The 18,878-nt window shown below is 46.1% G+C and overlaps 2 protein-coding genes across 2 annotated transcripts in view; both read left to right on the top strand.

The window, feature by feature from the left end:
- Window positions 1–18,878, top strand: part of LOC129043039 (theta defensin subunit A-like) — a 59,716-nt gene that overhangs the window by 24,900 nt on the left and 15,938 nt on the right. The gene's annotated exons all lie outside the window — the stretch shown is intronic.
- LOC129043040 (neutrophil defensin 1-like) lies at window positions 9,734–12,173 on the top strand. The gene is made up of 3 exons (XM_054499539.2): window positions 9,734–9,845; window positions 11,175–11,361; window positions 11,942–12,173. Exons 2-3 carry the CDS (start codon window positions 11,187–11,189, stop codon window positions 12,049–12,051), a joined length of 285 nt encoding a protein of 94 aa, XP_054355514.1. The 5' UTR covers window positions 9,734–9,845; window positions 11,175–11,186; the 3' UTR covers window positions 12,052–12,173.

The following is an 18,878-nucleotide window of genomic DNA, read 5'->3' as shown; positions in this document are numbered from 1 at the left end:
TGGGATTCAGTCTCAACCAGGTGGTCTGCAACATCCCAGCCCACCAATCGGCTTTGATGTCTTGTTATGGTTAGAGCTCAGGTACTGGGGAGGCTGGTTCAGGGCAAGATTCCTCATCCTCTCCTGTGCATGGGTGTCAACCATGAATTTGTCTCCCTAACAGAGTGTATCCTGTGATACGCAGGCAGGCTCTCCTGGGGGATTTAAATATTCCCTTGCTGCAGCTAGCTCAGCATCAGCCACCAGTACAGGCATCTCGTGGTCCATTGTCTTAGGAGTCATGGAGAATCCATCGTTGGTTGCTGCCTGGGCCTGGCCAGGGCTGACCAAGGCAGATGAGGGGACCCCCCATGGACTGCTGTCTGAACCCCAGCTTCCCATCAAATTTCTCAACTGCCCTTGCCACCAGAGTTATTTAATATACCCAACGGAAAGTAATCCTGGATATTAGGGCACCTGATCCCAAATGACTCTTAAATAGGGAAGTCCTCTCCTGTTTGTGGACGGCTGCTCTTGCTCCAGGAGTTGAGTTGTTTGCCTTCCTTATGTATTTAGATATTTACCCCTTCTACCACCTAGGGTTTGCAATTATTGTCTTTCATTTTTTGGGTTGCTTTTTCACTCAGTTGATCATTTGTTTGTTAGTTTGTTTTTTGACGTGCAGATGCTTTAGAGGTCAGTACAGCCCCACTTTTCTATTTTCCCATTTATTGCCTGTGTCTTTGGTGTCATAGACAAGATATCATTACCAACATCAATGTCAAAGCATTATCTTCGTATGTTCCTCTCGTCATTTTATGGTTTCAGGTCTATGTTTGGGTCTTCGATCATTTTGAGTTGATTTGTGTATATAGTATATGATTAAAAAACACATGTACATGAACATCAAATCCTAAGGTGGAATACAGGATATATATACCATTTTAAATTCTTATTCATATCTCAATAGAGCCGGAAACAAATTTTTGGCTGTAGATGAACTTTTTAGCTCAATATCACTGTGTTCATTTCACCTATCGCCTGATAGGGTCATTGTCCTCTTCACACTGGCCCCTACAGGAGGCTACTCACCCCATGCCTTCATGAGAGTGGTCACGTCCTTGATGCCTGCAAAAAATGACTCTTCGCCTGATAGGAATTCATGCCTGCTGCCAGAGTGTAGACTTGTAGAGAGTAGTGGGTCCATCTGCAGGAAAAGAGACATTTGCACCCTGAACTTACTGAACAAAAGCACTGCTGTTATCCTTTGGTAGAATAGCAAAAAGTAAATATATAATGAAGTGAGAAACAGGAAAAACATGCCAGGATCCTCATCGACACCATCCTCTCCAACCCAACACAGACACTACACATAGAGATTCAAACTACAGTGAAAGCTGGGAGAGCAAAGGAAGAAAACAGGGACATTGAGACCAATGGGATCCCACACAATCTCCAACGAAATGCACACCTCCTTTCTCTGAGAAGGTTCAAAGTTTCTTGTCTCTGAGTCTTCTCTCTGCAGACGTATACATCCAGGCTAACTCCTCTCTCCCGACTCGTCTGCTCCTGCTCTCCCTCCTCCAGGTCACCGCAGCCATGAGGACCTTCGCCCTCCTTGCTGCCATGCTTCTCGTGGTGGCCCTGCAGGCTCAGGCGGAGCCACTCCGGGCAAGAGCTGATGAAACTGCAGCCCAGGAGCAGCCTGGAGCAGATGATCAGGAAATGGCTCATGCCTTTACATGGGATGAAAGTGCCGCTCTTCCACTTTCAGGTGAGACAGGCAGGCATGCAGAACTGCTGGGTCTAGAGGGATGGATGGGAGACAGTGTCTGGAATCACGTCTCAATGGTCTATGTCATTTCGGGGCTTCATTTAGCATCTCTGGGCCTTAGTTTTCTCATCTATAAATTGAATAGGGAGGCAAATAAATCTAACAGGTTTTCTGTCTTTAAAGACTTGAGGCTGCTCTGCCTGGAGAGTAACCATTCTTTTATTCCTTTATTTCCTTAACAATCCTTTCACTTTAGAAAATCTATAAAATTAAAAAATAAAACTTGATGTCAAGATATGTCTGTGAAATTCAGTAGGTTTAAGATATGAAGAGACAGTCTGACTAGTTCTTTCTGGATTCAAACAAGTAGACTTCATTATAAGGAGAATATTTTACTGTATCTGTAGGATAGTTTTTAAAAAGTAGAGCCAAGCCCAAGAGTGTGTTCAGCTGTGTATGTGATGGGGCAGAAGCACAAAAATGAGAGCAAATGCGAATGAGTCTCAAATCCTGTGTGACCAGCACTGCTCTGTGTATTTACTCCTATTGACTGAGGTTGTTCATGCTACTGGCCCTAAGGCAGACAACATCATTCACTGCTGGCACGTGACTTCTCCAAGATTCCCTTACCGCCCACTGCTGACCTTCTGATCCATTTCTGATGCTTTCTCTGTGTTCCCAGACTCAGCGAGAGGCTTGAGGTGCATTTGTAGAAGAGGAGTTTGCCGTTTCTTACAACGTCACTTTGGATCCTGCGCCTTTCGTGGCACACTCCACCGGATCTGCTGCCGCTGAGCTTGCAGAATCAAGAAAAATAAGCTCAGAATTTACTTTGAGAGTTAAAAGAAATTCTTGTTTCTCCTGTACCTTGTCCTCCATTTCCTTTTCTCATCCAAAATAAATACCTTGTTGCAAGATTTCTGTCTTTACATCTCTTTCACATTTGATGTGTCTTTGGATCTCAAGACACTTGGGATGCACCTACCAGAATCCTAAGTTTTTAAACAAAACGAAATTCCAAATTCTAGGAATTTCAAGCAGGCATTTGGGCTTCAGACTCAAATGGAAATGAAGGCCCAAATCACACCACCAATCTCCCCATCCACTGCTCTGTCTTTTCACTCTGCCTCATTTTCTCTGGATGCACTCAAAGAGCTCCCGTGTGCTGGGAAAACAATCGGTGTCAGCTTAAACTTCACGCAGTCACAAAATCATTCCTCCTCAGAATAAAGCACCATCATCTCTGTCCTAAAGAACTGGACTTTTATTGAACGTGTCCAGGTCACACAATTGCCTTTTAAGCCATTGGCTTATAGGAGATTCACTGAAACAACTTTAAGAGGGAAATGGGTTGTTAGCAAAGGCGGGATGCATGGAACAGAAAGCATAGCGGCCCACACCGGGATGTCCACATTAAGAGCACCCTCCAGCCAGGTCTGCTAAGACCTGGATTTCACACTCATAAAGTTGTCTTCACACCCAGAAAACGCACAAGCACAAATGCTCCACTGCACTTTGTAACACGCACTCTCTTGTGTTGCCTTAAAGCCGCTGAGAACCTGATTCTGCCTCGAAAATACAGCTTCAGAGGGGATAAGGGATGAGGGAGGGAAAGCATTTCACCAGGAAAATGGTAGCCTTCTTGTTGCTGCAGGGTGCTGAGGCAGCTCAGGGGCCCAGGCACCCCACTGAGACACTGCATGGATGGGGAAGCCCATGCAGATCCCAGGGAGGGCAGAGTGGGTGCCAAACTCCAGTGCATTTCCCCTAGCTCACCCAGGGTTTCACCTTTCCTGCCTTTGTCTTCAGGGAAGTTGAGGCCAACGGCTCTCCCTATTGCAACGTTCTGACACCTATTTCACCAGTCTTCAATAAGCGCTTCCTTCACATTTCTGAGACGTCTTGGTGAAGTTTTTCTTGTACAATAAATGAAATAGGTTTCTTTTGCTATTTCTTTTCTGATTTTCTAAACTCGGCTTTCAAGCAAAACCAGAAGGAAAGAGATCTGAAAAGTACTCATTCCATTTTATGAATATCGGAATTTTTTCCTTTTTCACTAAGAAACAAACAACTCATGAAGAACCTAAGGGAAAGAGCCCACTCTAACATTTCCTCTCAGTCACCCACCCAATCTCTCAATGCTGTAACCTCCTGGCTGACAGTGACCCCCACCTTTGTTCCAGCCCTCCACCCCATGGTCCTGCCACCACCTGGAATTCTTCCACCTCTGAATATCAAGTATGAAGGTCCCTGTCGCTGACTCACCTGCTGTTCTTCCAGCCTCTCCAGTAGCCGTCCCTCCTTCACTGCTGATCAGCATTGATAAGGCTGTTCTCCCACAGAAATGTGCCTGGGAATCACCCGGGAGTCTGTTCCCCAGGCTGCACCAAGAATACCTGCCATCTACCCTCATTTCCTGTTCTTATGAACTGTACCGTCTTTAACTCAGATTCTCTGAGCTACATAATATTTTTATATCATTTTCAGGCATATTAGTTGAGTTTTGCATTCAAATTTAAGAAACCACAACAAGCTGAGTTAACATTTTGACTGCCACACCTGATAATTAAGAAAGAATTCTGGCTTCATAAAATCCCTGATTGAAGGACCCAAAGCATAAGAGAACTTGTTGTCTTTACCTTTTATCACCCCCATTTTTCTCTAGATCTTAACTTGCACTTGCTCCCCAAGAGACAGCCATATGAATTGTGGTTATCTCCCCACAGCCTCCATTGCTGATCTCCGGGAGAAAACCCCTATTTCTTTCTCCATTGTTTCAGTCAGCTCCCGAGTCCCATGCTCTCCTCTGAGTCTGTCACTCAGTGGAGAGATTGAGACTCCACATGGACCCACTACCCCTGCTCCACACAGGAAAAATTGAAACTAAGAATGGATGAAACAGCGTTCCTCAGTCACTCCATAGACTCCACAGTTTCATCCCCCACCACAATGGGCTCTTTGTGACACTTTGGGAAGAAGTTGAGAAAATTCGTTCCTATTTTATCAATATTTCAGAGAAGTTGAGATTTACACACACAAAATATGTACAAATCCAATTCCTCACCAATACTGTGAAAATGCCCTCTGTACATCTAGGGCTGTGTGAAAAGACACCACAAAACTTAGGGAATTAAAACAGCACGATCAGGTCTTCATTCACACATTTGCAATTGGGAAATAGCTCCTTCCATGGGCATCAGAGGAGAGGTTCTGCTGGGATCTGAAAACCTCAGGGCCAAGACGCTTGCGCACAGGTAGCAGGGAGTGCTGGGCTGGCTCAGAGGGAGCTCTGACAGGCTGAGGGATGAGACACTGTGATGCACTGAGGCCAGGTCATGCCAGCTCATGAGAGAAAAGATAGGTGTGACACTTTTTATCCCACTCATAGCTAGCAGGATTTGAACCAAAAAGATTTACAAACACTGCATATCAGAGTTTTGTTTTTCCTAGAAAGCTGCTTGCTCTGGGTTCTCTAGCTCATCCTTGCAGGTGGGTTCAGTTCCTTTTTTTGCAATGCTTAGACTTCCTCCAAGTATTGTATCTGGGCTTCAAAGGCACTAGCACTCTTAGTATATGTGGGATGCTGGGGGGAAAAAATCATTCACCAAGTAACTTATAAACAACAAAAATACATTTCTCAGTGTTCTCGAGGCTGAGATGTCCAAATCAAGGTGCCAACAGATTTGGTGTCTGGTGAGGACCAGCTTTTTGGTTCATAGATGGCACCTTTTCACTGCTTCCTCACCTGAGGGAATGAATGAAGGAGCTCTCTGGGGCTTCTTTGTCAGGGGCACTAACGTGACTCATGAGGACTCCACCCTCCTGAACATATCACTTCCCAGAAAGCCCCACCTTTTCATGCTATCACCAGGGGAGGGATTCCAACATATGAATTTCAGAGGGACAAAAACATTCAGGCTGCAGCACCATCCAATACACAGGAAGTGAAAGATACCAACTTCTTATGACCTTAGCCCAACAAATGGAATGGTGTTAAGTCAGGTGTGTTCAACTGGTCAAGATGTCACCCAATCGAGACTCAACAGGAGACATTTTTACCTCCATTTTTATGTGAAAAGAGTCAGGGATTTAGGGCCATATTTTAAAACAGTTCAAGGAAGTTATTTCCTTATGGTTTATTGTAAAATAAACCTGCTGCAATCGTCAACACCAGACACACAGACAGCTTGTGAGAGGCAGCTGTGAAAGGCAGACAAAGGGCAGAGACTGGGAGCTCCTGCCTGCCCCAGCTGGATCTGCAGGCCTGGGAGTGACTGTGTGGCACAGGCAGCACCAGGACCCTCCCTGCAGGACAGTGGACAAAGGGCTGAGGGGAGGGACAGGGCGATGCACTCTGAGGAGCTGGGAGGTGGAGGGTCCTCCTCAGAGTTCACCTCCACGTAGCCCCTGCTCTGCCCCACACTAACACGCATGCTGTGTTCCATGACTACTCTTTCCTACCAGGTCAAACCATCACCCCAGGGCCCTGCCCAAGATCCACACACACTGTGTCTGCTGAGGCCACCAGACACCATAAACGTGTGTGAGAATATACGTGCTGCTCCTGGAAGCTTCTCTCCTCTCACACCTACAACCCCACCCACGGCTTCAGAATGTTTACCCCAGACTGGTGATGTCAAGGTTTTCATTGAGTCTAGACTCACTTCAATATTCCCTAAAATTCAAATGCATGTGTCTGAAAAAACAGCTTCAGCTGCATCTACATACAGTGTCTACAGTGTGGACACTGATTGTCTACACTGGCTGCAATCAGTGGAAAATATCATGCTGGGGTTGGGGGCTATGGATCAACATGGAAGTGAAAGTACTGTAAAAAATTTGTAGACATAACACCTTTTTTGTTTAAACCACAAAATTCTGCCAAGTTTCTGGTGCAGCCAAAAGAGAAAAGTGAAAAAGACCACAGAGAAGAATCTCTCTGTTCTCATTTGAGTTTTGGAGTTTGAGAATCACCTGGGAAAGGATGGCGACAATGCCTAGGTGTGACCTCAGCACAGACTGAGACCCTTCTGGGGCTCTGGGCTGCCGAGTCCTGACCGCAGTCTATGGAGGAGGCAAGGATGGGAGCATGGCCATGAGGCAGACACAGAGCAACATCCCAGCAAATGATTCCCAGTCCTGCAGCCAAGAATGGGAGGGAAGGAGAGCACAAGACTGGGTTGGGGCAGAGAAGGCCACCTCTCCAGGGACAAGAGCCACCAGTGACTCTGAGCCAGCTGGAGGGTCTCTGTTCTCCCTGAGCTCCCCAAATTGCTCTGGGTGCTGCATGTAAAGCCACCGCCTGGGCCAGGCCACACACCTGTGGCAGGGCCGCTGCACCCACTCTCCCTCTTCCTGGACAGTGGCCAGGTTTCTGCAGGACGCACCCATGGCCCCTCCAACACTGTTGTAAAGATTCTGGGCATCAATTTGTCCTCAGTGGGCTGACAAAGTCCCTTTACAGTTCAAAACCAAATCCTCACCACTAGTGTGCTAGCCACTTTGCAGCAGGCCCTCCATGTACTGGGACATCGTGTCTTTGGAGACAGCTATACCCCACTTGTCCATTCTGCTGAGGCCCACAAATGCCATCACCCAGAAGCCCTTCACATCCACTCGGGACACAGCAGGATACAGTCTGTAGCTGGCCCAGCAGGTGATCTCTCCAGGACATGCCCGGGTCCCGGGTTCTGAGTTTCATGGGGAGGCCCTCACTACCGCCCATCACAACTCTCAGAGCCTCTGGACAAAGCACACCTGTCCTGGCTATGGGCTTCTGCACATGTAGTCTTCCAGGGACCGGAGCTCCTTATGTGCTGGGTGGAACAGGTGTTCTCTTTTCGTGGCGTTTCTTTGCTTTCTCCTTTAGAACCACACCTATCATTGATTCAGATGGAGGCTCCCACCTCAGGACATCACAACACGAGGGTGGGTTAAGGGAGTCTCATTTAGTCCATCGTCCCCAATCCACCAGCCTCCTCAAGCAGCACGGTGGCCTCCTAAAGTCACGGTTATTAATGTCTCTGGATGTGCTATGGACACCCAAGGCACCAAGGTCCTTCCAAGGGCCCTCACTTTTTTAAGTCTCAACCCCATGGCCACCACCACCTCATCACAATTGGGCTAGACCCACTTTGGTGCCCACCTTGGTCATCACAGAAGAGTTAGCTTCATTTTTCCCTTACAGATAACATCATTTACATGTTCTGCAATAATGAGACCTCCCCACACCATCACAGGACATCCACCATCTCAACATCAAACATTTACTGAACAATGGATCGTGGATGGATAGTAAACTACGATCTTCTGAGGACTGACGCCCCAGGCCCACTGGCACCCAGCAGGACCACGAGGCTTTTGCTAGACCACACCTCTCCATTTCACATGCAGCTTCTGGAAAAAGCTCCCGTTTTTACCGGTTTTAAAGGTTATCTAACGTTTCCCACTTACTCTTCCTGGCGGGAAGTAGGGATTATTGCTCCAGAACCCACCGAGGGTGCAGTCAGAGGCAGTAAACGAGGAGAAGAAGACTTCAAACTCGAGACACCAACTACATCAGGGAAAGACCATACGGAAGTGCCATCACCAAACGTTGCCATGGGGGAGAAAGGCTCCAAGGAAAAGTGGGTGCCAGCCAACCCCATAATCAGTGTCAATATGGAAGCACTGGGAAGAAAGCCCCGAGTGACAAGATGTCAGTGTTCTCTATGATTGGCCTTGCTTGGTATCTTATGTACGAATGGCTTGTGGGGTAGCTGTTAAACCCAGGCCTGGCAGCCTAGAGGGCTGCTGGAACAGGACAGCCCTAGTCAGAATTTGTACTCCAGGCTGGAAAACTGGGAAATTCCCTGTAAGCCCTGTTAGAGGGGCCGCACCCCAAATACAACCTGAACTGTGTCCAAGGTGGGCAACTCAACTCTTCGATATTGAATGGGTCCCATGGCACCAATGCTGAAACACCAGCAGCCCTCACAACCACAGATCGTGTTTTAAGGATGAGGAGGTAGTTCTCTGGATGCACAGGCTTCAATCCAAATGGGCTCACGATGCCGCAGCACACACCCAGACTGCAGCATGAAGAGTTGGAGCCTTGCATTCACAGAAAGCATCCAGACATGATCATTGGCTCAGGGATACGCCTGTGCTCTGATGGGTACGAGTTAAGGATGGAAACCTCCTATGCCTCCCAGGAAGCACCGCTCAAGCTTTTGCTAAATGCTTCTCTGAAGACCCACAGGGGCTGAGAGGCTGTGCAACAGCAGCAGTAAAGTGAATGCCCAGACTCCCACTTCCCTTCTTGGGTGGCCATCTGGAAAGGCCACCCCCACCCTGATGGCTAACGCTTCAACCAGTTCTTGGCCCAGATGATCCTAGACAATTGTTTAACCTTAAACTGTTCATTGGCCAAGCAAGTAGGTGATTGTCCCCTCTGGGGAACCACATGCCGCGTGTACATCCATAACTCAGGAGAACCCAAAAATGTCTGTTCCACATAGCAACAGATACCCAGGTAGCACTCAGTCTCACCTGGGTGTTCTCCAACATCCCAGCTCAGCCAAATGGCTTTGATTTGTTTTTATGGTTAGACCCCATGTCCTCGGGACACTGCTTTAGAAACAGATTCCAAATCCTCCTCTGTGTGTAGGTGGCATTCCTATCCTAGTCTCTTTGCAGGGTGTATACTACGATATGCAGCCAGGCTGTCCCAGAGGCTTTAAATATTCCCTTGATGCAGGTAGTTCACCTCAGCCACAGCCAATGCATCACAGGGTCAGCTGTGTTAGGAGCCATTGAGAATCCATAGGTGGTTGCTGCCTGGGATTGGCCTTGGCTGACCAAGGTAGAAGAGGGGTTCCTCTGTGGAGTTCTACTTTAACCTCACCTTCCCACCAAATTTCTCAACTGTCCTTGCCACCACAATTATTTAATGGACCCAACAGAAAGTAACCCCGGAAATTAGGACACCACATCCCAAAAGACCTTTAAATAGGGGAAGTCCACTTGCGCACGGCTGCTCCTTGCTATAGAAGACCTGGGACAGAGGACTGCTGTCTGCCCTGTCTGGTCGCCCTGCCCAGATAAAGGATCTGTAAGTAATACAAAACTTAAACTTTACACTGAGTTTTCGTCATTGAAGCTATGCCTCCAACCTGATCTCTGACTGTGGGGCCACCCCAGAGGGACCCAGCGGGTGAATCTCTGCTGGGAACGTCTGTCTGGACCTCTGGTGGCTGCTGGGGACAATGGCTTCCAGCTAAATTAATAGAGAAACTCAAGCAGTTTCCTTCTAAACACACGAGTCCTAGTTGACATGTCCAATATAGACAATCGCAGGTCTTTGGAACATTCTTTTGAGAAAAACCTATTTAGATCCTTGGTCAGTTTTTCAATCAGGTTGTTTGATTTTTGCTATTGAGTTGTTCAAATTCCTTATGTATACAGATATTTGCCCCTTCTGCCATGTAGGATTTGCAAATATTTTCTCTCATTGTTTCCTTTGCTGTGCAGATGCTTTAGCGTTAAATGCAGCCACACTTGTCTGTTTTCCCTTTTATTGCCTGTGCCTTTGGTGTCATAGCCAAGAAATCATTACCTACATCAATGTCAAAAGCTTTATCCTTATATACACTTCTAGTAGTTTATGGTTTCAGGTGTTACATTTAGGTCAATTCATTCTGAGTTAATGTTTCTACATGGTGTGAGATAAAGATTTAAATACATACATATATAAAATCATGAGGTAGTGTACACTATAAATATACAATTGTTAATTGTTACTCAAGTCTAAATAGAGCTGGAAATAATAAACTTTTTTTTTTTTTTTACCTAAACAACTCATGTCACTGAGCTTATTTCACCTTTAGCCTGATAAAATCATTGTCCTCTCCACCCTGATTCCTACAGGAGACTACTCACCCCATAACCTCAAAAACCTCTTCATGAGGATGGTAAGTCACCTGAATCCTGAAGTGAATTACTCTCTATTCCATTGGAACTCATATAGGACACCAGAATCTAGACCTCCAGAGAGCAGCAGGACCCATCTTCAGAAACTAAGAAGCATTTGTTCCCTGAGCCTGTCGAATGAAAGTGCAATTTCTATTCTTTTTGGAATGTTAAAAAGTAAATAATAATATTTAAGCAGGTGAACGTAGGAGTAACATAGCAGGGTCTTTCTTGTCGTTATCAGCTCCAACCTAGCACAGACATTAAATGTACAGGTTTATACTAGCATGAAACTGAGAGAACAGGAGCATTCGAGCAACCTTGAGACCAATGGGCCTCTCTTATAAAATGCACACCTCCTCTCACTGAGGGTGAAGAAGGCTTCTTGTCTCTGAGCCTTCTCCTAGTAGAGCTATAAATCCAGGCTGGCTTCTCCCTCCCCACACATCCGCTCCTGCTCTCCCTCCTCCAGGTGACTCCAGCCATGAGGACCCTCGCCATCCTTGCTGCCATTCTCCTGGTGGCCCTGCAGGCCCAGGCTGAGCCACTCCAGGCAAGAGGTGACGAGTTTGCTGCAGCCCAGGAGCAGATTCCAGCAGACAACCCAGAAGTGGTTGTTTCCCTTGCATGGGACAAAAGCTTGGCTCCAAAGGATTCAGGTGAGAGAGGCAGGCATGCAGAGCTGCTGAGTCTAGAGGGAAGGATGGGAGACAGGTTCCAGAGTTGGGTCTCAGCAGTCTATGTCACTGAGGTGGCTTCACTTAGCATCTCTGGGCCTTGATTTTCTCAACTATAAATTGAACAGAGAGCCAAATAAACCTGAGAAATTTTATTTCTCCAAAGACTTGATTCCAAGAAACATCTGTGAAATTCACTAAGTTTAAGATATGAAGAGACAGACTAGTTATTTCTGGATCTAAACAAGTAGACTTAATTATAAAGAGAACATTTTACTCTATCTATAGACGAGCCTTTAAAAACTGGAGCCAAGCCTGAGGGTATGTTCAGATGTGTGTTTGATGGGGCAGGAATGCAAAAATGAGAGCAAAGGAGAATGAGTCTCAAATTCTGTGTGACCAGCACTGCTCTGCGTATTTATTCCTATTGACTGAGGTTGTTCATGCTACTGGCTGCAATGCAGCCAGCATCACCTGTCAGCTAGCATGTGACTTCCCCAAGATTCTTTTTCTTACCCATTGCTAACCCTATACTCAATTTCTGATGCTCTCCCTGTCCCAGGCTCAAGGAAAAACATGGCCTGCGCTTGCAGAATACCATCGTGCCTTGCAGGAGAACGTCGCTATGGGACCTGCTTCTACCAGGGAAGAGTCTGGGCATTCTGCTGCTGAGTTTGCAGAAAAAAGAAAAATGAGCTCAAAATTTGCTTTGAGAGCTAAAGGGAATTGCTATTACTCCTGTACCTTCTGCTCAATTTCCTTTCCTCATCCCAAATAAATGCCTTGTAACAAGATTTCTGTGTTTACACCTCTTTAAAGTGTGATACGTGTCTGTGTCAAGATACTTGGGATACACGTACCAAAAAGCAAAATCAAATTTTTGAACAATATAAAATTCCAAATTCCAGGAATTTCAAGCAAGAGTTTGGGCTTCAGACCCAAATTGAAAAGAAGGCCCATATGACAGCACCGATTTCCACATCCACTGCTCTGCCTTTTCACCCTGCCTCATTTTCTCTGGATCCGCTCTCAAAGAGCTCCCGTGTGCTGGGCATACAATCAGTGTCAGCTTCAATTTCATGCAGTCACAAAATCATTACTTCTCTCGGAAAAAACACCATCCTCTGTGCTAAAGAATTGGAGTTTCATTGAACAATGTCAGATTGTACATTTTCCATTTAAGACATAGGGTTACATGAGATCCACTGAAAAAACTTTCATTAAGAGGGAAATGGGTTGTTAGCAAAGGCGGGATGCATGGAACAGAAAGCACAGCAGCTCACACTGGCATGTCTTCATCAAAAGCACCCTCCAGCCATGTCTACTAAGACCTGGATTTCACACTCATACAGTTGTCTTCACACCCAGAAAATGCACACAGACAAATGCTCCACTGCACTTTACAGCGCGCACTCTCTTGTGTTGCCCTAAAGCTGCTGAGAACCTGATTCTGCCTGGAAAATACAGCTTCAGAGGGGATAAGGGATGAGGGAGGGAAAGCATTTCACCAGGAACATGGTAGCCTTCTTGTTGCTGCAGGGTGCTGAGGCAGTTCAGGGGTCCAGGTACCCAATGAGACACTGCATAGATGGGGAAGCCCATGCAGAACCCCGCAAGGACAGAGTGGGTAATGATCCCAGACTTCTTCTTGTTTAGATGGTGAAGGACACAAATAGGGAATCACGGTGTGAAGACCAGGAGCCTTCTTTGGCTTCATGTGACTGCCACAGACTTGGAATCATGTGGTCCCTGAATTAACTTTCCATAGTATTCTGAACTATGAACTGGATCAAGATGGCTGCATCTTGGGGCATCTGCCAGAGGTCCACCTGACTTTCTCCCAAGGATCTGAGGTCTCAGCTAAAACTTCACTTGGTCACTGAGGTCTTTTATGATCTCTCAGTTTAAAATTGCAACAAGTTCCCCCTGGTGACCTCCATTCTCCGGATTTTCCTCATTGCTAACTACAGAATTGCAACCATCTCACTCCCTGTACACTTCACTTACTATATGTAACATTTGCTTCCTTACTCTAGAAGGGAAGCTGCATGTTTTGCTAATTGCCGTACCAGAGTGCATGGATGACTGCAACATAAAGTAGGGGGTTAATAAATTAATTCTGATTACTTTAACTAATTACATCTAATAGCGCATAACAATATAAAATTATTTATTAATTGTTATTACTAAATTCCATAGGAAAAAGCTAAATTCAACAGAGGTACAGCAGTTCATTTTCTAGACCCTATGACAGCACACCTTTAAAAAACAAAATAAATAAAAGTATTCAAGGCTGAAAGATGAAAAAACATCATGGGTACAATTTGGCGTCATGAAGCTTTAGGACCTTAGAAGAAGCAGGCCATTCCGGCTAAAGGTGGCAAAAAGATTTCATGTGAATCTTCAAGTACAACATCAATATGTTTAAAACATGGAATGATTAAAAGAAGAGGTAGAGTGAAATGTTTGGTGGACAGAATGGTATGAGGGCAAGAGCTATGCAGGATGAGGGTCGACCTCCACTGAATTTAGAGGAATGGATGTTGCCAGAGAGAAGGATGCAGTAGAATTCAGGCTGATGTGCTGAGAAGCATCCATCAATCCAAGGGAAAGGGCCAGATGAGGACGGAGCCTCCCTGCTCCTCTGTGTGGATAAAGGCACACTGGGAGCACCACATGTGGCTTCTGCTACTGCAGTCTAGGGTGGGCGATGACTGCTGCAAACTCTAGGGACGGAGAATTCAGGGAGAGGTGTGAGGGTCTCCAAACAACCAGGGAAACTTGCTCAGCCTCGAGTGAGGCACAACACTGTTTACTGGGATATGTGTACACTCTAGGATTAGTAAGGACATGCAAGACCTTTTCTACCTGAAATGAGCCATTCATACAGCAGGACAAGGAAATAAGGAATAAGTCAGATCCCTCATCCCTTTAAATGTAATTACTCAAGGGGACAGCAGCCCTGTCTCTGTAGGCAGGTAGGAGCCTAACTCCAACAAGACAAACTAGCAAATGCAGATGGCCCAATCACACTGCAAGACTGCCACTACCAACCTCCAGTGCATTTCTGCTAGCTCACCCAGGGCTTAACCTTCCCTCCCACTTTGGCTTCAGGAAAGTTGAGGCCAACGGCTCTCCCTATTGCAACGTTCTGACGCCCATTTCAACAGTCTTCAATAAGCGCTTCCTTCACATTTTTAAAAGGTCTTGGTTAATTTTTACTTGTACAAAAAATGAAATAGGTTTCTTTTGCTGTTACTGTTCTGATTTTCTAAACTCGGCTTACAAGCAAAACCAGAAGGAAAGAGATCTGAAAAGAACTCATTCCATTTTATGAATATCTGTATTTTTTCCATTTTCACTAAAAGACAAATAACTCATGAAGAAACTAAGGGAAACAGCTCACTCTAACATTTCCTAGAAGTCAACCTCCCAACATCTCAATTCTGTGTCCTCCTGGATAACAGGGACTGCCACCTCGTTCCAGCCCTCCAGCCCATGGCTACTCCCTAACTCCTGCACCACCTGGAATTCCTCCATCTCTGAACATCAATTATGAAGTTTCTGTCCCTGACACACCCATTGTCCTCCAGCCTCTCACATAGCCGTCCCTCCTTCCCTGCTGATTAGCATCAATAAGGCTGTTCTCCTCCGGGGCTGTGCATGGGAATCATCCAGGATTCTCTTCCCCAGGCTGCACCCAGGACACCTGTCATCTGCTCTCATTTCCTGTTCTTATGCACTGCACCATTTTGCCTCAGGTTTTCTTATCTGGGTAATTTTTGTTGTATCTTTTTCAGGCATATTAGCAGAATTTTGCATTCAAATTTAAGAAACCACAACAAGCTGAGTTAACATTTTGAGTGCCCCACCTGAAAATTAAGAAAGAATTCTGGCCCAGGCGCGATGGCTCACACCTGTAATTCAAACACTTTGGGAAGCCAAGGAGGGTGGATCATGAGGTCAGGAGTTCAAGACCAGACAGCGCAACATGGTGAAAACTGTCTCTACTGAAAAGAGAAAAATTAGACGGGTGTGGTGGCGTGTGCCTATAATCTCAGCTACTCAGGAGGCTGAGGCAGGAGAATCGCTTCAACCTGGGAGGTGGAAGTTGCAGTGAGCCGAGATCACGCCACTGCACTCCAGCCTGGGTGACAGAGCCACACTCTACCTAAAAAAAAAAAAAAAAAAAAAGAAAGAAAGAAAAGAAAAGAAAGAATAATTCTGGCTTCCTGAAATGCTTGATCCAAGAACTCTAAGCATGAGTTACCTTGTTGTCTTTACCTTTTTTCTTCCTGCTTTTTTCTCTTGGTCTTAACTTGGGGTCTCTCGCCAGATGACAGCCATATGAATAGTGGTCATCTTCCCCTGGCCCCCATAGCTGATCTCCGGGAGAAAACCCCTACTTCTCTCTCCATTGTTTTAGCCAACTCTGGAGTTCCATGCCCTCTTCTGAGTCTGTCACCGAGGGGACAGGTTGAGACTCCACTTGGATCCCACACTACCCCAGCTCCCCACAGGGAAAATTCAAACTAAGAATGGGTGAGACGTGGTTCCTCAGTCACTCCAAAGAGTCCACAATTCCATGCCCCCAACACAACGGGCTCTTTGTGATACTTTGGGAATAAATTGAGAAAGTTCTGTCCTGTTTCATCAATATTTTAGAGAAGCTGAGATTTACACACACACAAAAAGTACAAATCCAATTTGTCACCAATACTGTGAAAATTGCCCTCTGTTCCTCTAGGGCTGTATGAAAAGACATCTCAAGACTTAATGGATTAAAACAACATGATGAGGTCTTCATTCACACATTTGCAATTGGGAGGTGGCTCTCTCCCCAGGCATAAGAGGAGAGGTGCTGCTGGGATCTGAAAACCTCAGGACCAAGACACTTGTGAAAAGGTGGCAGGAGGTGCTGGCTCAGCAGGAGCTCTGACAGGGCTGAGGGATGAGATCCTGTGAGGCACTGAGGTCAGATCATGCCAGTTCATGAAGGAGGAGATTTGTGTGACACTTCGTATCCCACTCATAGCTAGCAGGATTTGCAAAACTTAGACTTCCTCCAAGCATGGTATCCGGGCTTCAAAGACACAAGCAATCTTAGTGTATGTGGAGTGCTGGAAAAATATACCATACACCAAGTGACTTAGAAACAACAGAAATATATTTCTTGGTGTTCTCGAGGCTGAGAAGTCCAAAACAAGGTGCCAACACACTTGGTGTCTGGTGAGAACCAGTTTTGTGATTCCTAGACGGCACCTTCTCACTGAATCCAACTCGCTGCAAACGACATAATTTCATTCTCTTTTATGAATGTAGTATCCCATCATGTATATGTACCACATTTTCTTCATCCAGTCCAACACTGATGGGCATCTAGGTTGACTCCATGTCTTTGTTATCAAGAATGATGCTGCCATGCACATACGAGTACATGTGTCTTTTTGGCAGAATAATTTGTTTTCCTTTGGATATATACCCAGTAGTGAGATTCCTTGGTTGAATAGTGGTTCCATTTTAAGTTATTTGCGAAATCTCTAAACTGCTTTCCACTATGGCTGAACTCATTAACATTCCCCTCAATAGTGTATAAGCGTTCTCTTTCTCTGCAGTCTTGCCAATATCAGTATTTTTAAACTTTTCAATAACAGCCATTCTGACTAGTGTGAGCTGGTATCCCTTTGAGGTTTTATTTTGCATTTCTCTAATGATCAGTAATGTGGAGCATTTTTGCATGTTTCTTGGCTTCTTGTATGTCTTTTTTTGAGAAGTATCTGTTCATGCCCTGGTACACATTTTAAAAGGGTCATTTCTTTTTTGCTTACTTATTTGTTTAAGTCCCTTGTAGAGTAAAATCACTTTGACCACGAGATCACCACCAACCAGCCTCTCCTTACTGCTACAAATATAGACCTCGCCATCTCCACTACACGGCGCTGGCTCATGTCCAGTACCCAAACCCTTGCCTTGCTGCTTCCCTGACCTCACGCTTTGCTGATTACCCAAAAAATGACCACATTAGAGTGGAATTTTGCTGAGATCACCATTTGCTTTCAGAATAAGCCCATGACTTTATGGTACAAGGAACCCATAGAGTCTCAGTCAGATTGTAAAGCTGCCCTACAGGCTATGGAAAACTATAGACTTGTGAGAACTGTGTGTAAGAACACCACGCCCAAATCTCACCAGCTTTTCAGTGATAATGCTCATGCGGTGCTGCGGAAATGCCTATGGACTGGAGTGTGTTCTGTGTGCAGGAAGCAGGTCCAGGTTTCATTTCCACAGGACATGGGACATTTCCAGAACCCAGAGATCTTCCTCTCGCTCATATACACCCCTTTGTATCTTGTCCCTATAACCTCATCATTGCCACCCTACAGGCACCTACTAATGCCCTGAAAACTAAAACTGTCACCAGGGCCTCAGTTTCCCCAAATAGCCCAAATTTCTTCTTATGCTGGGATGAGACTGGTGCTCACTTCCTCCAATGCTGAAGTTCCTGGCCTGCCACACATCAGGAAATCACTGCTTCCTCAGAGGGAAAGGAGACCCCACTGCTCTGCCACAGCGACCACCCCTAGAAAGGCTTGAGATGCCACCTCCTACCTTAAGGTTGAGGGAGACGCATCAGTTCTCACTCCATTGCCCCTAGTCCTCCACAGCCTCCACAGGCCAATGCCTGCTGCCTTCACACAGAGCTGCAGGGGAGACCCTGAGCACCCAGCCTGTGGGACCAGCGCTGTGCACGACATTCCCATGGTGGCAGGGGCTGCCCGGCCTGCACACTGGGTTCAGCAACCTCACCATAGGTATTTATTGCCTCTCAAGTGACTGCATTCATTTCTCATCTCCAGAAACCTTATCCCATCTACCTCACTAGGAGAAGGAGGAGGATGGTGGATAGTGGTACATTTTAAAGTGTGCTCTACTCTTCTTAGGAATTCTCCTCAAATAACACAGGTGGAACTACAGGAATTTGATCCTGCGTATTTCAAGTGACCACTGATCATCCCACTCACGCTATGTGCATGGAGACTCTTAAGCCTGCCCAGAATTGGCTTAAGAGCAAGGTATTTGAGCACACAGCACCAGGTGATGCAAGCTAACACCAAACTCACTGCCACCTTGGCCGCCTCCCTGAGAGACTTTCAAGAGACATTAGGTGTCAAACAGCAAACTCAGGAGTCCTTGGCCCCAGTGATCCTGGACATTCGTTTGGCCTTAAACTGTCCATTGCCCAAGCAATGAGGCAATTTTCCACTCTAGGGAACCACATGCTGTGTGCACATCCTTAACAAACCCAGCAAAACCTGCCCTGCCTGGTAACACAAGCCGACGTGGGATTCAGTCTCAACCAGGTGGTCTGCAACATCCCAGCCCACCAATTGGCTTTGATGTCTTGTTATGGTTAGAGCTCAGGTACTGGGGAGGCTGGTTCAGGGCAAGATTCCTCATCCTCTCCTGTGCATGGGTGTCAACCATGAATTTGTCTCCCT

Source organism: Pongo pygmaeus, chromosome 7 (genome assembly GCF_028885625.2).
Source record: "Pongo pygmaeus isolate AG05252 chromosome 7, NHGRI_mPonPyg2-v2.0_pri, whole genome shotgun sequence".
Classification (NCBI taxonomy): domain Eukaryota; kingdom Metazoa; phylum Chordata; class Mammalia; order Primates; family Hominidae; genus Pongo; species Pongo pygmaeus.
Note: the sequence above shows the minus strand (reverse complement) of the source record. Positions and strands in the feature narration are given on the sequence as shown.

Coding starts and splice junctions, on each gene's coding strand:
- LOC129043040 (XM_054499539.2), top strand. CDS start 11,187: ATGAGGACCCTCGCCATCCTTGCTGCCATTCTCCTGGTGGCCCTGCAG. Junction 11,362..11,941: donor CTTGGCTCCAAAGGATTCAG/GTGAGAGAGGCA, acceptor TCCCTGTCCCAG/GCTCAAGGAAAAACATGGCC.